This window comes from Nomascus leucogenys, chromosome 18 (assembly GCF_006542625.1).
Source record: "Nomascus leucogenys isolate Asia chromosome 18, Asia_NLE_v1, whole genome shotgun sequence".
In the NCBI taxonomy this organism is placed as follows: Eukaryota; Metazoa; Chordata; class Mammalia; order Primates; family Hylobatidae; genus Nomascus; species Nomascus leucogenys.
In genome coordinates, this window is record NC_044398.1 from 98494361 (window position 1) to 98512289 (window position 17929).

A 17929-nucleotide genomic window follows, 5' to 3' on the forward strand; every position below is an offset into this window, starting at 1 on the left:
AATGAGTATGGCAGCCAAGAGACTTGTGTGATTACGAGGCAGGTCCAGGTCTTGGAGGAGCCTGATTAAATCTCCCTGCCCCACAACCAAGATCCACACTTACTGAGCATTATGTGCCAGGCATCATGCTGAGGGCTCTGCACATATTCTCTCATCTAATTCTTTGATGTTGGCTGGGCGCAGTGGCTCACACCTGTAATCCTAACACTTTGGGAGGCCGAGGCAGGCAGATAGCCTGCACCCAGGAGTTCCAGAACAGACTGGGCAACATGTCTGTTGCCATCTCTACCAAAAATGTAAAAATTAGCCAGGTGTGATGGCACGCCCCTGTAGTCACAGCTACTCTGGAGGTGGAGGCGGGAGCATAGCTTGAGCCTGGGAGGTCGAGGCTGCGGTGTGCCATGATCATGCCACTGCACTCCAGCCTGAGTGATAGAATGAGACTCTATCTCTAAAAAGGATAAAAATTTTAAGAAATAAAATATTAGGCCGGGTGCGGTGGCTCACGCCTGTAATCCCAGCACTTTGGGAGGCCGAGACAGGTGAATCACGAGGTCAGGAGATCGAGACCATCCTGGCTAACTTGGTGAAACCCCCGTCTCTACTAAAAAAAAAAATACAAAAAATTAGCCGGGCGTGGTGGAGGGCGCCTGTAGTCCCAGCTACTCGGGAGGCTGAGGCAGGAGAATCGCTTGAACCTGGGAGGTGGAGGTTACAGTGAGCCAAGATTGGGCCACTGCACTCCAGTGTAGGTGACAGAGCGAGGCTCTGTTTCCAAAAATAATAATAATTAAAAAACAATTATCTGGCCGGGCACAATGGTTCACGCCTGGAATTGCAGCACTTTGGGAGGCCGAGGTGGGTGGATCACCCTAGGTCAGGAGTTCGAGACCAGCCCGGCCAACATGGCAAAACCCCGTCTCTACTAAAAACATAAAAATTAGCTGGGTGTGGTGGCACGTGCCTGTAATCCCAGCTACTTGGGAGGCTGAGATGGAAGAATTGCTTGAACCTGGGAGGCGGAGGATGCAGTGAGCTAAGATCACCCCACTGCACTCCAGCCTGGGCGACAGAGCAACACTTTGTCTCAAAAAAAAAAAAAAAAAAAAAAAATCTGATGTGGATTCTATTTCCAATACCAATTTACAAAACAGGAAAGTGAGGCTCAGAAAAATGAAGTACCCTAATGAGGTTGCACAATAGGTGGGTGGCACAGCTGGAATTGAGCCAGGCCACTGCTCTTACCTGGGCACATCCCTGCCTCCACAGAGGCATGCTCCCGAGTGCCAGATTGCCAGGCTCTTGCCCCCAGATGGATGGGCCCGAAGACCCCCCACTCACTGTGATCTCTCTTCATTTTATATTTCTTTCCATTGAATCACGTAATTCACGTACATGTAAATACATTTGTGTATCAACGCTGCATTCAATCGACTGCCCTCCCGGTTTGCGGGGAGGAAGGGAGCGTCCTGAGGATCAGCTGTTGCCACTGAACACTGAGAGCACATCCTCCCTATGGAGGCTTATGGAGCCTGGGCTAGAGCAGTCGTTTCCACCAGGTGGATGTTTCATTAACTCTTTTTCTCAACGGAGCTTTGGACTCAAGGTGTCCTCAAAGCCCTTTCAGCAGTATTTTTCTGTGCTTACCCACACCCAGCTGGAAGACAGGCCCTTCCCGATTTGGTCCAAGTTCCATTATCAACATCTGAGTGGATTCATTTATTTTTATCATTTATTTATTTTTATTTATTTTTTTTTTTGAGATGGAGCTCTCAGCTCTGTCACCCAGGCTGGAGCGCAATGGCGCAATATCGGCTCACTGCAACCTCTGCCTCCCAGGTTGAAGCAATTCTCCTGCCTCGGCCTCCCTAGTAGCTGGGATTATAGGCATGTGCCACCACGCCTGGCTAATTTTGTGTTTTTAGTAGAGACAGGGTTTCTCCATGTTGGTCAGGCTGGTCTCGAACTCCTGACCTCAGGTGATCCGCCCGCCTTGGCCTCCCAAAGTGCTGGGATTACAGGCATGTGCCACCGCTCCCGGCCTGGATTCATTTATTTATGTTTGGAGACAGAGTTTCACTCTATCACCCAGGCTGGAGTGCAGTGGCATGATCATGTGGGATCTCGGCTCGCTTTAAGTTCCGCCTCCCAGGTTCAAGCGGTTCTCCTGCCTCAGCCTCCCGAGTAGCTGGGATTACAGGCACCCACAACTAATTTTTGTATTTTTAGTAGCGACAGGGTTTCACCATGTTGGCCAGGCTGGTCTTTAACTCCTGACCTCAGGCAATCTCCCCATCTTGGCTTCCCAAAGTGCTGGGATTACAGGCGTGAGCCGTCGTGCCTGGCCAATTCACTGATTTATTCAACAAATATTTATCCTGCAGCTACTATGTGACAGGTGATGAAGCAGGCAACAGGAATCAAATGGTAGGACAATCTAGGCATGGAGGCTACAGGCAGGTGAGGAAATAGACACTAGAAAGGTTAACAAGTATATAATTCCAAAATGTGGTGGGTGCTCTGCAGAAAACATTGAGATGCAATTGATACTACTGGCAGGGGAGTCAGGGAAGGGGTTTTTTTGAGGAGGTGACAGCTAAGCCAGGACTTCATTTGTTTTTTTTGTTGTTGTTGTTATTGTTGTTTGAGACGCAGTCTCGCTCTGTTGCCCCAGCTGGAGTGCAGTGGCGAGATCTCAGCTCACTGCAACCTCTGCCCCCTGGGTTCAAGCGATTCTCCTGCCTCAGCCTCCCAAGTAGCTGGGACTACAGGCGCGTGCCAGCACACCCAGCTAATTTTTGTATTTTTAGTAGAGATGGGGTTTCACCGTGTTGGCCAGGCTGGTCTTGAACACCTGACCTCAGGTAATCCACCCACCTCGGCCTTCCAAAGTGCTGGGATTATAGGCGTGAGCCACCGCGCCCAGTTGCTAAGCCAGGACTTGAAATACAATTAATAGCCAGCCAGGCAAAGTGTGAGGGAGTAGGCTGCTCCAGGTTCTAGGTAGGGGTAATGGCATATACAAACCTCTATAGTGGGAAAGAACTGAGTACGGCACAGGACTAGAATCAAGTGAGAAGGAGATGACAGAATCCGAGCCTCAGGACCAAGGCAAGGGCCAGATCTTGCCTCTCATTCAGCCAGCATTGGGCTCTCTGAAACATAAAGACGGGGCCAGGTGCGGTGTCCCACGCCTGTAATCTCAGCATTTTGGGAGCCCAAGGTAGGTGGATCGCTTGAGCCTAGGAGTTCGAGGCCAGCCTGGGCACCATGGCAAAACCCTGTCTCTACAAAAAATATAAACATTAACCAGGCGTGTTGGTGCACATCTGTAGTCCCAGCTACTTGGGAGGCTGAGGTGGAAGGATCGTTTGAGCCCGGGAGGTCGAGGCCGTAGTGAGCCATGATTGCGCGACTGCACTCCAGCCTGGGTGACAGAGTGAGACCCTGTCTCAAAAATAAAATAATAAAATAAACATAAAGACAGACCCTGGAGACGACTGGTGGCTCCCTGGTCTGAGTGCCTGAGTCTCAAGTCTCGACTTCTCAAGCCCCTGAGTGGGCAGGATCCTGCTGTATTCTGGTGCTCCCAGAGCCAGGCACCCGGTGGGTGTCTGATAAGCACATCTGTGGAATAAATCAAAGAATGAGGTGAGGAGGAGGCGGCCAGGGCCATGGGCCCCCCATGGACTGGTCATGTGAAGTCTGGCAAAGCCTTGAACCTCTTGGGCCCTCAGGTAACATAAGGGCACTGCTGGAAATGCCTTCTCCTCTCCCTCCCACTAGGTGCTGGCCCCAGCTGTCAGGTTCCATCCCAGCCTGCTGAGGAATCCAAAGTCCACTCTCCAAGCAGGCTAATCCTGGCTGAAAACAAGGTTGTTTTTTAATTCTCTGTTGCCCCTGGAAAAACAAGGTGGCTCAGGGGATGGGGGTGAGGGGGTTGCATGGAGACCAGTAGGGTGACCTTTGACTCTGCCAGCCCCACCTGCCCAACTCTTGCCAGCCTGCTGGCCTGAGAGAGCTCCTCCTGAGCTGGGCAAGCCTGGGCAGGCAGCTGAGTGGTACCTGGACGATGGTGGAAGGAGGGGTGAAGGCACTTCCTGCCTCCCTATGCAAGGCAAGCCCCCAGTGGGCCCTGCCGGGACAGTGTTCCTCCTCCCTTGCCGGACATGCACCATGGGTGCCCACTCTTCTCCACAGGTTCTGAACATCAGAGGGTAAGGCTGGATTCCAGCCTCAGTTTTATCTGTAAAATAGGGCTAGGGCTTCCCAGAGTGGTCCAGATGGAGGCAAAGAGGTGAGAGCACTAGAACCGTGCAACTAGCACCAGGCCCTGCACTATTCACCTTGCAGGCATTAATCTTCCACAGCAGTGAGGCCAGAACGCAGCCCCGCCAGTGAGAAAGTGAAGCCCAGAGCTCTGGTAACTCGCTCAACATTAAGCATTAAGTCATTAAGCATCGGAGTCAAGCCTGACACCCAGGTCTGTCTGGCTCCTGAACCTGCCCACCTTCTACCACACTGTGTTGTCGTCCCAGTGGTAATTATTATAGCGGGAATCATATTCAGAGCTGGTTTTTACTGTGGGCCTACCCTATGGAGCACTTTGCCCATATTAATTCAGGCATATGAACTTTGCAAAGGTTAAGGAGCAACTCTTAGCAAGAGGAAACATCTCTTGGAACCATCAGGGTTTACAAAATACTGTGGCCCCTAAGTGATCCCCAAGCAGCAGGAAAGAAGTTTAAACTGTATTTCCCGTGGTCAGGTGGCTTCTGCCGAGGCTAACTGCCTGCCTGGGAAAAGCGAAGACTCAGTGTCCGCCCCTTGCCCATAGGCCAGGCTCCCAGCCCCAGCCCTCAGACACCAACTCCACTGCACCCTGACTCCCTTCCCTCCCCAGCCCTCTCCGCTATCTCAGTGCCCCAGCCTTCCCCACCACCCTACCCTCCCACCCCAGGACATTTCAGGTCCAGTCCACTAGTTCCCCCAGTGTCCTCCTCCCACCACCCAATTGGAGAGTCCGTGGTCAGGCTTGAGGGGCCCGGGTAGGAGCCGCAGCTTGAGGCAATTCCCTCCATTCCATCCAATTCCGAAGGCAGGGCAGACTCCCCTGGAACCAGACACATCAAGAACATCGCCTAAGCTCTCCACCACCATCTGATCCCAGCACAGCCACAGCCACAGTGATCCCAACGTGTACAAGGGTTCAGATCTGTTTAAACACTTCAGTATCCCCTAACTCACCCCCAGGGCCAGTGCCGGCCTCCCTAGGGCATTTTTTATTTTTTGGAGACAGGGTCTTGCTCTGTCCCCCAGGCACAATCACGGCTCACTGCAGCCTCTGACTTCCCAGGCTCAAGCAATCCTCCTACCTCAATCTGTAGCTGGGACTCCAGAATTTTTTTTTTTTTTTTTTTTGAGACAGTCTTGCTCTGTCGCCCAGGCTGGAATGCAATGGCACGATCTCAGCTCACTGCAACCTCCTCCTCCTGAGTTCAAGCAATTCTCCCGCCTCAGCCTCCCCAGTAGCTGGGACTACAGGCGTGCGCCACTATGTCCGGCTAATTTTTGTATTTTTAGTAGAGACGGTTTGACCATGTTGACCAGGCTGGTGTGGAACTCCTAACCTCAAGGGATCCGCCTGCCTCAGCCTCCCAAAGCGCTAGGATTACAGGCGTGAGCCACCACGCCCGGCCAATTTTTTTTATTTTTTATTTTTTGTAGAGACGAGGGTCTCACTATGTTGCCCAGGCTGGTCGCAAACTCCTGGACTCAAGTGATCCGCCCATCTCGGCCTCCGAAAGTGTTGAGATTACTTACAGGTGTGAGCCATGGAACCCAGCTAATTCTCTGTTTTGTTTCGTTTTGTTTTTTGAGACGGAGTCTTGCTCTGTGGCCCAGGCTGGAGTGCAGTGGCGCGATCGCGGCTCACTGCAACCTCCGCCTCCCGGGTTCAAGCGAGTCTCCTGCCTCAGCTTCTGGAGTAGCTGGGATTACAGGCGACTGCCCCCACGCCCGGCTAGTGTTTGTATTTCTAGTAGAGAAGGGGTTTCACCGTGTTGGTCAGGCTGGTCTCGAATTCCTGACCTCAGGTGATCCGCCAGCCTCGGCCTCCCAAAGTGTTGGGATTACAGGCGTGAGCCACTGCGCCCGACCCGAACCCAGCTAATTTTCTTAAAATTTAAATTTCTGTAGAGGCGTTTTTGCAAAGTTCTGGGCCTAGGCAGTCCTCCCTCCTCGGCCCCCGGGTAGGTGGGATGACAGGCCACCGCGCCAGTTCGGGAGGGCATTTTCCATCATGCAAGGCTACACTCGTCCTCCGCGTTTCCGAAATTCGATCCCGACCCCAGCCGTCCTCACAGCCCCCACCCGGCTATTGCTCTTCCGTCGCCCCAGGCTAGGTCAGGGCCAGGAACAGAGGACTCAACAAAGTGTCTCAACGAAGGAGGCTGGGGCCAGGGGGCGCAAGGAGTCGGACCAAGGTCACCGAGAGCTGCCGTGATCGCGCCTCACCGCCCCCAGGCGCTCGGAGCCGGCTAAAGCCTCACTAGCTGTCAGCAACGTCAACCGGAAGCGCCATGTGCTGGTCTGTAAACACCTCCCGGTCGCCCCGCCCCGGCTCCGCCCCCGGCCTCCCCGGCCCAGCGCCCGCCCCCGCCGCCCCTTCATTGGGCGCCCAGCTTTGTTTACCTTATATGGCCAGGTCCTAACACCCCGAGGCTGTCCATTGGTCGAGGCACGACCTCACTCAGCTGACGTCACCGGGACCAAACGATGCAAATAAACCGAGGCATTCTGGGAATGGGAGTTTGGGGCCGCTCCGGAACTGGCTCTGCTGGGCCCTGGCGCCCGCCTGCTGAGGGCCGAGATTTCCGGCAAAGAGCACGAGATTTTGCGTGGGAAAGCGGGAGAACTGCTGGGAGGGGGACCCCGAAGCACCAGAGGCTGCTGGCCCCGACAGCCTGTCCCAGGCGCCCTCCAGAGGGTCATCGGGCTACAGTGGGGCAGGCTCAGAGCCAGGCTAGGAAGGACCCACGCCACGAGTGGGCGATGAGAGATTGAGTGAGGAGAGCTAGGAGGCTAGCTACAGGCGGTGACGTGCAGCGGAGCTTTTAAGTGGCTCATTCATTCACTCACTGAACGAGTATTTGTCGGCGCCTACAGTGTGCCAGGCCTTTCAGCCTAGACCAAACGATTTGGGCCAAAATTCCTAGAGACCCCTCTCTTAAGGGTGTGCCTACTATTTAACACAGAGAGATGTCAATCACAGAGGGGTTCAGGGTCCCTAGGTCTTAGCAAAGACGCCTGTGACTCGGCGTTTGCGCCCATGCACAGATCTGTATGCCCCACCTTGGGACCCCAATTCGTGCCAGAGCAGGGGCACGGATGCCACCGAGAGCAATGAGGGCGACGTGGACGTGCCTGGCTCTGGTCACGGTCTGGACAGCTGCGCACAGTAGGCGCTTAGCGTTCAGTCACAGTCCCCAGGGCATGGCAAAGACGCCTGTGGCCTGGCGTTTGCGCCCGTGCACAGATCTGTAGCCCCGGCCTCTGGGCTCCTAATTCCTGCCAGAGCAGGGGCGTGGGTGCCACCGAGAGCAACGAGGGCGATGTGGACTGTGTGCAGCTCAGGCGCCTGCACACAGTAGGCACTCAGTTTTCAGACACCGTTCCTGGGCCTTGGCAAAGACGCCTGTGCACAGATCTGAGGCCCCCGCCTGCGGACCTCCATCCGTGCCAGAGCAGGAGTCGGGTGCCACCCAGAGCAACGAGGGCGACGTGGACTCCCCCAACCCTGGTCACGGCCCGGGCATCCACACACAGTAGGCGCTCACTGTTCAGACACGGTCCCTAGGCATTGGCCAAGATCCTGTGGGCAGGCATTTGCGCCCATGCACAGACGTGGCCCCGCCAGCGGACCCCCATCCGTGCCACAGCAGGGGCACGGGTGCCACCGAGAGCAACGAGGGCGACGTGAATGCGCCCGGCTCAGGTCACGGCCCGGACATCCGCACAGCGGGCGCTCGGCGGTCAGACACGCCCCTTCCCGGGCTTCGCGTCCCCTGGGGTGCCGGCCCCGCTCCCCCGGGGCGCCCGGCGCAGCGTGGAGACTACATATCCCAGCATGCCGCGGCGCCGGCGGAGCGAGGCGAGGCGCGGTGAGTCAGAGCCGCACAGTAAATATTTGTATTAGCCGGAGCCGGCTCGCTAATGGTGGACGCGTGAGGCGGAGGCGCTGGCGGCGGAGGGAGGCCGGAGCGGGCAGCGCGGCGGCGCCATGTCCGTGAACATGGACGAGCTCAAGCACCAGGTCATGATCAACCAGTTCGTGCTGACGGCGGGCTGCGCGGCCGACCAGGCGAAGCAACTGCTGCAGGCGGCCCACTGGCAGTTCGAGGTGCGCGGCGCCGGAGCCAGGCGAGGGCCGGGGCCACGGGCGGAGTGTGTCCCGCGTGGCCGCGGGGCGGGGGCGGACGGCGTGGACGCGTGCCGGCTGTGCGCCCCCTCCGGGCCGCAGACCCGACCCGCTTTCCCGACGGCGGTGCCCGGCGTCCAGATCCCGAGGGCTCGCGGCGGGCGGAGGTGGGAACCGGGCCACCGGTCGGGGATACGTCGCCCCCGCGGGGCCCCGAGTCCCCCGGGATCGAGACGGGGACCCCCCCACCCCTTTTGTCCGGGTAACGGCCGAGGGCAGGGCGGCGCCGCGGTGCGGACGGACAGTCGGGCGGGCGGCCGGAAGGAGGACGCCCCAGGCCTCGGCAGAGCTGGGCCGGAGGGCGGAGCCGGTCCGGGCGAGTGGTCCGAGGGTCCGCGTGCCTGGTGGGCGTTCGGCGGCGTGCGCACACGTGCATGTGCATTTGTGTTTACGCACGCACCGCGCCACGGCGTCGGCGGGGCACCGGGGAGGTGGCGGACCTGCGGGCACGTTGGCGCGCGTGTGAACGCGCAGCCCCCTGGTGCGTTTGGTGTGTGATCAACGCGTACATATGTGGCGGGTGTGCAGATGCCGCCCGTGCCCGGCACGGTGTGATGTGTTTACACGGCCTGGAGTGTATGGGTGGCGTGTCGGAGCCCCACACTACAGCACAGGGATGAGCGTGTATCCCCTCCAGAGGTGTGCTTGGGGACTCCGTGTGCGCGTCTAGGTGCTCTCCTGGGGCTGGCAGAGGCATTTGTCCCTTTGCCGGTGCACTGGGGAGGATGCACACGGTTCACCAGCTTTCGGGCTAGCTGGGTAGGAGGTGATGCTGCCCCAGTCTGGCACCCACTCCCCCGGGCTTCTCCTAACCCACAGGACAGTAGTGCTTCTGGCTTGTGCTGCCCAGAGGCTACCTGGCCTTCCCTAATTCACCGACCCCAGGATTAACCCCTTGGTAGTTGGTATCTGGGGATGAGGCCAGAGCCCATTGAGCTATGCCCCTCACAGGGATAAGGTCATGGCCTCAGCCATCCCGGTACCATTTGTGCCCAGCTGGCGACTGGGAACCTGGTTTCCCCGTGAGGAGCCATCCCAGGGCCTGCAGGAGGGACTAGAAGCCAGAGGACTCTGGGGCTCCGCTTCCTGGGGACTGGAGGGGGATCAGAATGTCCCAAGCTTGGGACAGTCTGGGAAGGCAGTGGCCATCCCATCCAGATGAGTCCGTCCCTCTCTCCTTGCCTACTTCCCTCCTACCAGCGGTCGCGGGGGCCACTGATCCTGTGCGGTGTTCACCCCAGGACGTGGGAGGCTGCTCTGTCCCTCTGGCCTTAGTTTCCACATCTGTATGGTGGGGTTGGGGGGCATGAGTCAGCCTCTGTTGGCCAGCTCACTGCCCCCTGTGCCCCGAGGCAGCCCCCACCTGGAGGAAGCTCCCCTGCTCCCCTCCTGGTCTCTACAGCCCTTCTCAGCCCTGTTTGTGTCAAGGGCTGGATGTGGCAAAACTTGCAAAACCACATTCATGGCAGTCCCACATCTGCACGCAGGGTTCCCTCCCTGCCTGGGGCTGGGCAGGTAGGTGTCCGGTGGGAAGCGGGTCCTGCCTGCAGGACTCAGCCCAGCCCTCAGAACCTGGCACCCAGCTGGCACCCAGGCCACATCCCTCAGCGGCACAGTTAATTGAAAATACAGCTTTGAGGAGTGCAACGTCTGGGGAAAGGCTGTTCCCAGAGGGGCAGGAGCATCTGGGGCCTCTGGTGGCTCCCAGGGGCCCCGTGAGAGGAGCCCTGTGCCCTCCAGTCTCGAGTCTCAGTTGTGCCATCTGTAAAGTGGGGGCCGCCAGGGAGGCTGGAGGAAGGTGACGGGACTTCAGGCCTTGGAATGGGGCTGAGTGAGGGGTTCACATGGCCACCCCATCCCCCTCCACGCTCCACCCGCTGGCCGCATCCACCAGGCGGTGTTTCTGGGTCACATTTGCTGCAATTCAGGTGCTAATGGGGGCAGGAGGCTGCAGGGGGAGGGGCCGATATCTAGTGGGGCAGATGTTTCTCAATGGAGAATGCTCACAGCGGCTTGCAGAGGGGGTTCTGGTGTGGCCTGGGGTTCCTGGGGTTGGGATTTACACAGTGAGCCTGGGCTTTGGGGCACAGCTGCTGCTGACAGAGGGTCTTGGGGTCTGGGAAGGTACTTAAAGACCGGCCCCCATACCTGAGCTCCCACACCCCTGTTTAGGGACACCCAGATAGGGTGTCTCCTGCAGGAAATTCCCCACATAATTCATTTATTTAAAAAATATTTTTTGCCGGGCGCGGTGGCTCACGCTTGTAATCCCAGCACTTTGGGAGGCCGAGGCGGGCGGATCACGAGGTCAGGAGATCGAGACCACGGTGAAACCCCGTCTCTACTAAAAAAATACAAAAAATTAGCCGGGTGTGGTGGCGGGCGCCTGTAGTCCCAGCTACTCGGAGAGGCTGAGGCAGGAGAATGGCGTGAACCCGGGAGGCGGAGTTTGCAGTGAGCCGAGATTGCGCCACTGCACTCCAGCCTGGGCGACAGAGCGAGACTCCGTCTCAAAAAAAAAAAAAAAAAAAAATTTTTGCCGGGCATGGTGGCTCATGGCCTGTAATTCCAGCACTTTGGGAGGCCAAGGCGGGCAGATCATGAGGTCAAGAGATCAAGACCATCCTGGCCAACATGGTGAAACCCCGTCTCTACTAAAAATACAAAAATTAGCCAGGTGTGGTGGCACGTCCCTGTAGTCCCAGCTACTCGGGAGGCTGAGGCAGGAGAATCGCTTAAACTAGGAGGCAGAGGTTGCAGTGAGCCCAGATCATGCCCCTTCACTCCAGCCTGGTGACAGAGCGAGACTCTGTCTCCAAAAAAAAAAAAAAAATTTAAATAGCCTCCCACCCATACCCCCGACCGAGGGCAGGCCCCAGGATCCAGGCTGGATTTCTGGGTGTGCTGGACCTGGGAGGGCCAGGAAGTCAAGCTGGCATTAGGGGAATGGGCATGAGGGGTGGTGGTAGGGGTACCTCAGCGGCTTGAAGCTCCAAGTCTGGGCCTGGGACTTGGCAGGGCCCCAAGGACCCCTCACATACTTGTGGGGCTCCCTCACCAGCCCTTGCGCAAGGGCAGCCTCTGTTTCCTGGGATGGGCCTCCCCACCCCTGCAGGGCCTCAGCCAGGATATAGCAAATACCAGCGCCTCCCTCTGGGGCTCCTCAGTCCCCAGTCACCAAGGACCTCCGGAGCCTGCTGAACTGACACACAGAGGAAAGCGCTCCGGGCTCGCTCTGTCTCCCCCACCTGTCCTGGCCTTTCTGAGCGCCCCCATTTCTGTCTTCTGCCGACCAGCTGACCCTGAGCAAGTCAACTTCCTACCTTCATTTCCCTGCCTGTAAGACAGTAGTTCCTGCCTGTGGGGTTAATGATGACAGTCCATGGCCCCGCTGGGATGGAGCCCTGCTGGGTGCCCGCACCGTGGCCAGTGTGGCATGTGGCCCGGGTGTGGAGGGAGACGGTGGAGCATCCCGTGCCTAGCGTGCTGCCAGCCAAGGGCGGGTGGCTGGGGAGCTGTGCTGGGAGCTGTCATAAACCTGTGGTGGCTTTGGTCCTAGGGCCGTCTTTCTGCTCCACTTCCTGGGCACTGTTCCGAGGGAGGCTCTGGTGGGTAAGCGAGTGAGCCTAAAGCCCAGGCTTGTCTCCTTGGTGCCAGGCCCTGCTTGCTGGAATCTGGTGATCTTAGGAGGTCACTGTTGCAAGGGAGGGGACCCGGGAGCCACCTAGTCCAACCTCTTTGTGGTACAGATGGAGAAACCAAGGCCCAAACAGTGGCCTCCTTGATCAGCCAGAAGCAGAGCTGGGTGGGGCAGCAGGGGATCCCCACCACCAGGCTCAGGCTCTTTCAAGATGCTCTTGCTTCGCAGATGAGGAGACCGAGGCTTAGAGAAGAGTAGAGACTTGGTACCCGTCGAGGTGGTAACAGCCAGGCTAGAATCTCCTGAAACAGGGCAGGGTGGGGAGATCTGGTTGGGCTACCTGGGGCCGTGCTGCCTTTCCTCCAGGATGGGGTGAGTGTACTGCCCGCCCTCACGCAGTCATGGTGCCGGTGCCAGCTGGTGCAGGGGGAGGGCTCTGCAGGCCTTAGGCCCTGAGGCAGGTGGCGAGCAGCAGGGGAAGGGTCTTCTCCGCCCACCCAACTGCCCAAGGTTCCGTGGCTCCTCCTTGGACAGCAGTGAGGGTTGGGGGTGACAGGCAAGCCACTGAGCCTCAGCACCGTGACTCACCCCTCCCACTCAGTGGTCCAGCCAGGGTCATCCCCAGCCTCAGAGGAGCCTGGGAACAAGGGCAGCGGCAGGGCTGGCGGGGGTCTGGAGGGTGAGCAGGGGCCTTTCTTCCTGCAGACAGCCCTCAGCGCCTTTTTCCAGGAGACCAACATCCCCTACAGCCACCACCACCACCAGATGGTAAGTGTCCCCTGGAGTCCCTAGTTCTGGATTGGGCGGAAGGAGGCCGAGCTAGTTCGGTGTATAAGCAGCCCCTGGCCCAGGTGTATGAGGGCGCTGGTGCAGGCGGGGCTCGACCTCTTTGGAGATGGGTCAGCAGGAGTCCCAGCTCCTTGGGTCCTGCACTTAATCTTGCCTGTGCCAGCTCCCCCTGAGACCTGGGGGGCGCTGGCCTCTGGGGCAATGAAGCTGCTTACCCTACAGCCCCCAGGGATGCTGTGGCCGATGGAAGGGGGTGGGCTGGAAAAGCCTCGTGGCCCCAGGCGCCATGGGCTGCCAAGAGTGAGGCTGGGTCGGTTCATCTCAAGGCATCTCCTCTGGGAACCCCTGGGCAGCAGACAGGCTTGGGGAGCTGGGGAAGGGACACAGAGCCTTCCGAGAATGGGCCAGCCACGCGTGTCCCCTTGGGAGGCAGTGGGGGCCCCTCTAGGAAGGGGTGCTCACCCCATCTCTCCTCTCTTCCCCTCACAGATGTGCACCCCCGCCAATACCCCTGCTACACCCCCCAACTTCCCCGACGCTCTCACCATGTTCTCCCGTCTCAAGGCCTCCGAGAGCTTCCACAGCGGTGGCAGCGGCAGCCCGATGGCCGCGACAGCCACGTCACCCCCGCCACACTTCCCCCATGCCGCCACCAGCAGCTCTGCGGCCTCCAGCTGGCCCACGGCGGCCTCGCCCCCGGGGGGCCCACAGCACCACCAGCCACAGCCGCCCCTGTGGACTCCAGCACCCCCTTCTCCGGCTTCAGACTGGCCACCCCTGGCCCCCCAACAGGCCACCTCAGAACCCAGGGCCCACCCTGCCATGGAGGCAGAGAGATAAGGGAGGCCCCTCCCCCCTCCCGGAGGCCAGGACCCCGTGGGGCGGGGGAGAGGACGTCTCTGCGGGCCCCCTTCACCCTTTTTCTGTCTGCACCCCTTGTTCCCCGGAGTCCCGGAGGGGAGAGCGCGGACTCTAGCCAGGCAGGGACATGTCTGGTGCCAGAACACGCAGCTGCCCACACGCAAGGTCATGGCCCCAGCGGCCCCGGCACATGGAGTGGTTCAGAGCGGCCTGGGTGCCTGGCGGACAGAACTTCAGAGACCACGCAGCCTTCCTTCGAAGACGTACCTGCCCCGTCCAGCCCAGGGGCGCCGTGGAGGACCACCCTGGCGGAGACATCGCTGATCCCTGGCTTGGAGCTCCTTGGGGGCCGGCAGGCCTCGACCCCCACCCTAGGGAATGCAGAGCCTCTCCGCATGTGTGCGCGTGGCCGTGTCTGTGTATTTCTACATGTGTCGCTCTTCAGAAGCAACCTAGTTCCTGGGGCAGCTGGACTTTGCATGTTAGAGTGAGCCCCCAGCCCCCTGCCCGCCGCCCCCTCCCCAGGGCCCTGCCTCCTCTCCACCCCCTCATCAGCCGGCGTCGCTGTTCCTTGCAGAGAAAAGGATTGTGGGAAACTCCAGGACTCTTCCCACCGCCTCCCAGCGCCTGCCTGCTGGGGCTGCCTGCATGCCTCCCCTGCACCTGGGGGTACCCGCATCCACTTCCTTTCCCCCTTTTAACAAAAGAGAAGAACGAATTCCAAACCACTGCCAGACTCTGTGGTCTTACCTTGTATACGAGGCTTGCTGCCAGCTAGCTCTGGGGGCCACCGCCCAGAAGACAGGGCCACCCCCAGCCTCCCCAGCTCCACACTGCTGCCTGTTGCCCTTGTCAGCCACAGCGTGCTCTGGAATCTTCCTGCCCACCCAGGGCTTTTCCTGTGAAGTTAGTTCCTGGCCTGGGTCCCCATCCTGTCCACCCACCCCTACCTCTGCTTGGCTGGACAGATCCTGGCGCCCAGTTAGGAGCTCGCAGGGCTCACACCTGCCTTCCGTTGTCCTGGGTTTCATCTCAGGACTTTTCTCGGTCACGGCTCCAGTGGCTGAGTACAGGCTGGACCCTCTGAGCCCGGCCTCTAGCACACACTGGGTAGGGCAGGGCCTCTGGGCAGAGGGCAGACAGAGCCAGGGAAGCTTGCAAGGGGCAGAGGATGAGGCAGGGGACAAGGATGGGGCGGAGTGCTGCCAGCAAAGGGGGCACAGATGTTGGGTCACTTAGGTGACTGGCAACCCGAGGCTGCCTGGGATGAGCTGGAGCAGTTTTGAGAGAATGCACCCTCAGCCTCACAGCCCCCCAAAAGTGGGCTTGGACTTGGGACAGAAGGGAGACTGGGGCCTCTGCAACACCCCCACGGGACTCAGCTCACAGCTCCTCACGGGCAACACCCACTCCGTCTAAGATAGCACCAGCCCCTGGCGGAGGCCCTGCCACCTGGGTGGAAGAGCATCTTCTCTGTCTGAAAGTCCCGTGCTCCCCTGGCGTCGACACTCCCCATTGACCCTTCATGGCTCCCAGGGATGTGACTGTGCCTCTCAGGAAGCATGCCTCGGTGCTCTTGCCACACCAGTGCCTGGCTTTATCTCCTCCCGGTTGGAACCTGCAGAGGCTGTGTTGACAGAGCCCACCTGGGACAGCTGCTCCCTGGCTGCTTGGCACCGGCGACTGGCTGCTGTGACCTCCGCTCAAGCCACACTTGCTTCCCAGGAATGGGTCCTCCCGGGAATCTGCCTTTGTAATGGCCTCTCAGAGCCCACAGGACGGGTGGCCCTGGCCAGCCAGCCCCCTGCATCCGCCTGGGGTGCCTGGGTAGCAGGGGAGGGAGAGAACGTGGCAGGAGGAGAGGGGAGGACATATCTGGCCTCCCAAGTCTTTACTTTGCAGCTCCTCCATTCTTTGATATGGAAAAAAATTCTCAGCAAACTGCCATAACCGCCTTCCAGTGGTGGGAAAAACGCTTTGCAGAGAGAAGTGTTTTGGGGTAATCTGCAATGTGGGGTGAGTGCCCTGGACTCTCCCACCTCTCACATGCTGAGGTAGCTGCACGTGTCTGCCACGCAGGAGGCAGCGCTGTCCAGGACTCTGCACAGTGTGAGCCTCGGGAGTGCTGTGTTTTTTTGTTTTTTTGAGACGGAGTCTTGCTCAGTCACCCAGGCTGGAGTGCAGTGGTGCCATCTCAGCTCACTGCAACCTCTGCCCCCCAGGCTCAAGTGATTCTCCTGGCTCCGCCTCCCAGGTAGGTGGGACTACAGGCACCCTCCACCACGCCTGGCTGGTTTTTGTATTTTTAGTAGACACGGGGTTTCACCATGTTGGCCAGGTTGGTCTTTAACTCCTGACCTCAGGTGATCCACCTGCCTTGGCCTCCCAAAGTGCTGAGAGCCTGGTGGGGAGTTCCGTTTATTAATCACCATGAGCCCTGGGGCGGCCTGTAGTGAACCACACCCTCACTATTCAAGGCACGGTTCGACCCCAGCATCACCCAGGAGCTTGTTAGAGTGAGGCTGCAGCCCAGACTCCCTGAATCAGAATCTGATCTTACAGGAGCCCCTGGTTCCAGATAGACATCAAAGTTTAGGAAGTGTCCTTACACTTCGTCCCTACATCGTCACTAATACCGGGGAGACTGTCCCATCACTCTCATTTCTGTTTCTGGGGGCCACTGTGGGCTGGGCCTGGGGGTCTCAAGTGGTCACATTAAGGGTGGGGGAGACGAGGTTCCTGCAGAGCTGTCTTTTTTAACGTGGTCACTGTTGACGTTGAGGGCTGTGTCACTGTCCTGCAGTGGTGCTGAGCAGTATCCCTGAGCCCTCCCCACTGAATCCAAGGGGAGCCCCCTTATTAGGACAATCGGAAGTGTTTGCAGCCAGTGCTCAGGTCTCCTACAGGCCACCATGGCCCCAGTGGAGTACCTCTGTGCTAGTTCTGTGGTTCTCATACCTGGCTGCACAGCAGGTAAAATAAAACCGGCAAACCACAGGTTCCTCGGCCTCATGCCATCAGACTCTCTAGGACGAGGCCCTGACGTACAGTCGTGGAAGCTCCCTGGGTAGATGATGGTGATTGATCTGTGACTGTACCAAAAACCACTCAATGGCATGCTTTAGAAAGGTGAACGTTCTGGTGTGTCAATTATACCTCAAGGCTGTTATTAAAAATAAAACAGGCTGGGCACGGTGGCTCACGCCTGTAATCCCAGCACTTTGGGAGGCTGCAGCAGGGGGATCACGAGGTCAAGAGATGGAGACCATCATGGCCAACATGGTGAAACCGCCGTCTCTACTAAAATACAAAAAATTAGCTGGGCGTGGTGGCATGCACCTGTAGTCCCAGCTACTTGGGAGGCTGAGGCAGGAGAATCGCTTGAACCCAAGAGGTGGACGTTGCAGTGAGCAGAGATGGCTCCATTGCACTCCAGCCTGGAGACAGAGCAAGACTCCATCTCAAAAAAAAAAAAAAAATGAAAATAGCTCCTAGACTGTTTTCACATCTGTTTTCACATGCCATCTAGTCATGCCCCCCACATGGCCAGTGGGAGCCTGCAGACTCGATCCCCGGACTTCCAGAGCACAAGGGTCCCCTGGGTGCTTGTTGAACACCCACGTTCCCAGCCTCTCCCTTGAGGCAGTTATTCTGGAGGAGGGTGACAGAATCTGATTTGTTTTTTAGAGACAGGGTCTTGCTCTGTTTCCCAGACTAGAGTGCAGTGACGCAATCATAGCTCACTACAGCCTTGAAATCCTGGGCTCAGGTGGTCCTCCCACCTCAGCCTCCCAAGTATCTGGGACTACAGGCGCACGCCACCACACCTGGCTAATTTTTTAAACATTTTTTTGTAGAGATGGGGTCTTGCTATGTTGCCCAGGCTGCTCTTGAACTCCTGGCCTAAAGTGATCCTCTTGGTTTGGCCTCCGAAAGTGCTGGGATTCCAGGCGTGAGCCACCTCGCCCAGCCCCAGATCTGATTTTTAATAAGTGCCCCAGGCCTGGTGGGAACCACTCCCAGCGGGAGCAGTCTGGGAGCCTTGGGGAGGGCGGGGCTGGTGCTGGGGCTGGCAGTGCAGGTGTTTGCCGGCAGATGCAGAGGTCCTACCAGGTGTGCTCGGAGCCCCTGGTCGCAGGGGCATCTTACAAAAAGAAGAG

General features: G+C 58.4%; 1 protein-coding gene across 1 annotated transcript; it reads left to right on the forward strand.

The window, feature by feature from the left end:
• The first annotated feature begins 8059 nt into the window (after positions 1 to 8059).
• UBALD1 (UBA like domain containing 1) lies at positions 8060 to 14498 on the forward strand. The gene is made up of 3 exons (XM_030798747.1): positions 8060 to 8401; positions 12825 to 12887; positions 13398 to 14498. The coding sequence occupies exons 1-3, from the start codon at positions 8282 to 8284 to the stop codon at positions 13746 to 13748; spliced, it is 534 nt and encodes a 177-aa protein (XP_030654607.1). The 5' UTR covers positions 8060 to 8281; the 3' UTR covers positions 13749 to 14498.
• The last annotated feature ends 3431 nt before the right edge of the window (positions 14499 to 17929 follow it).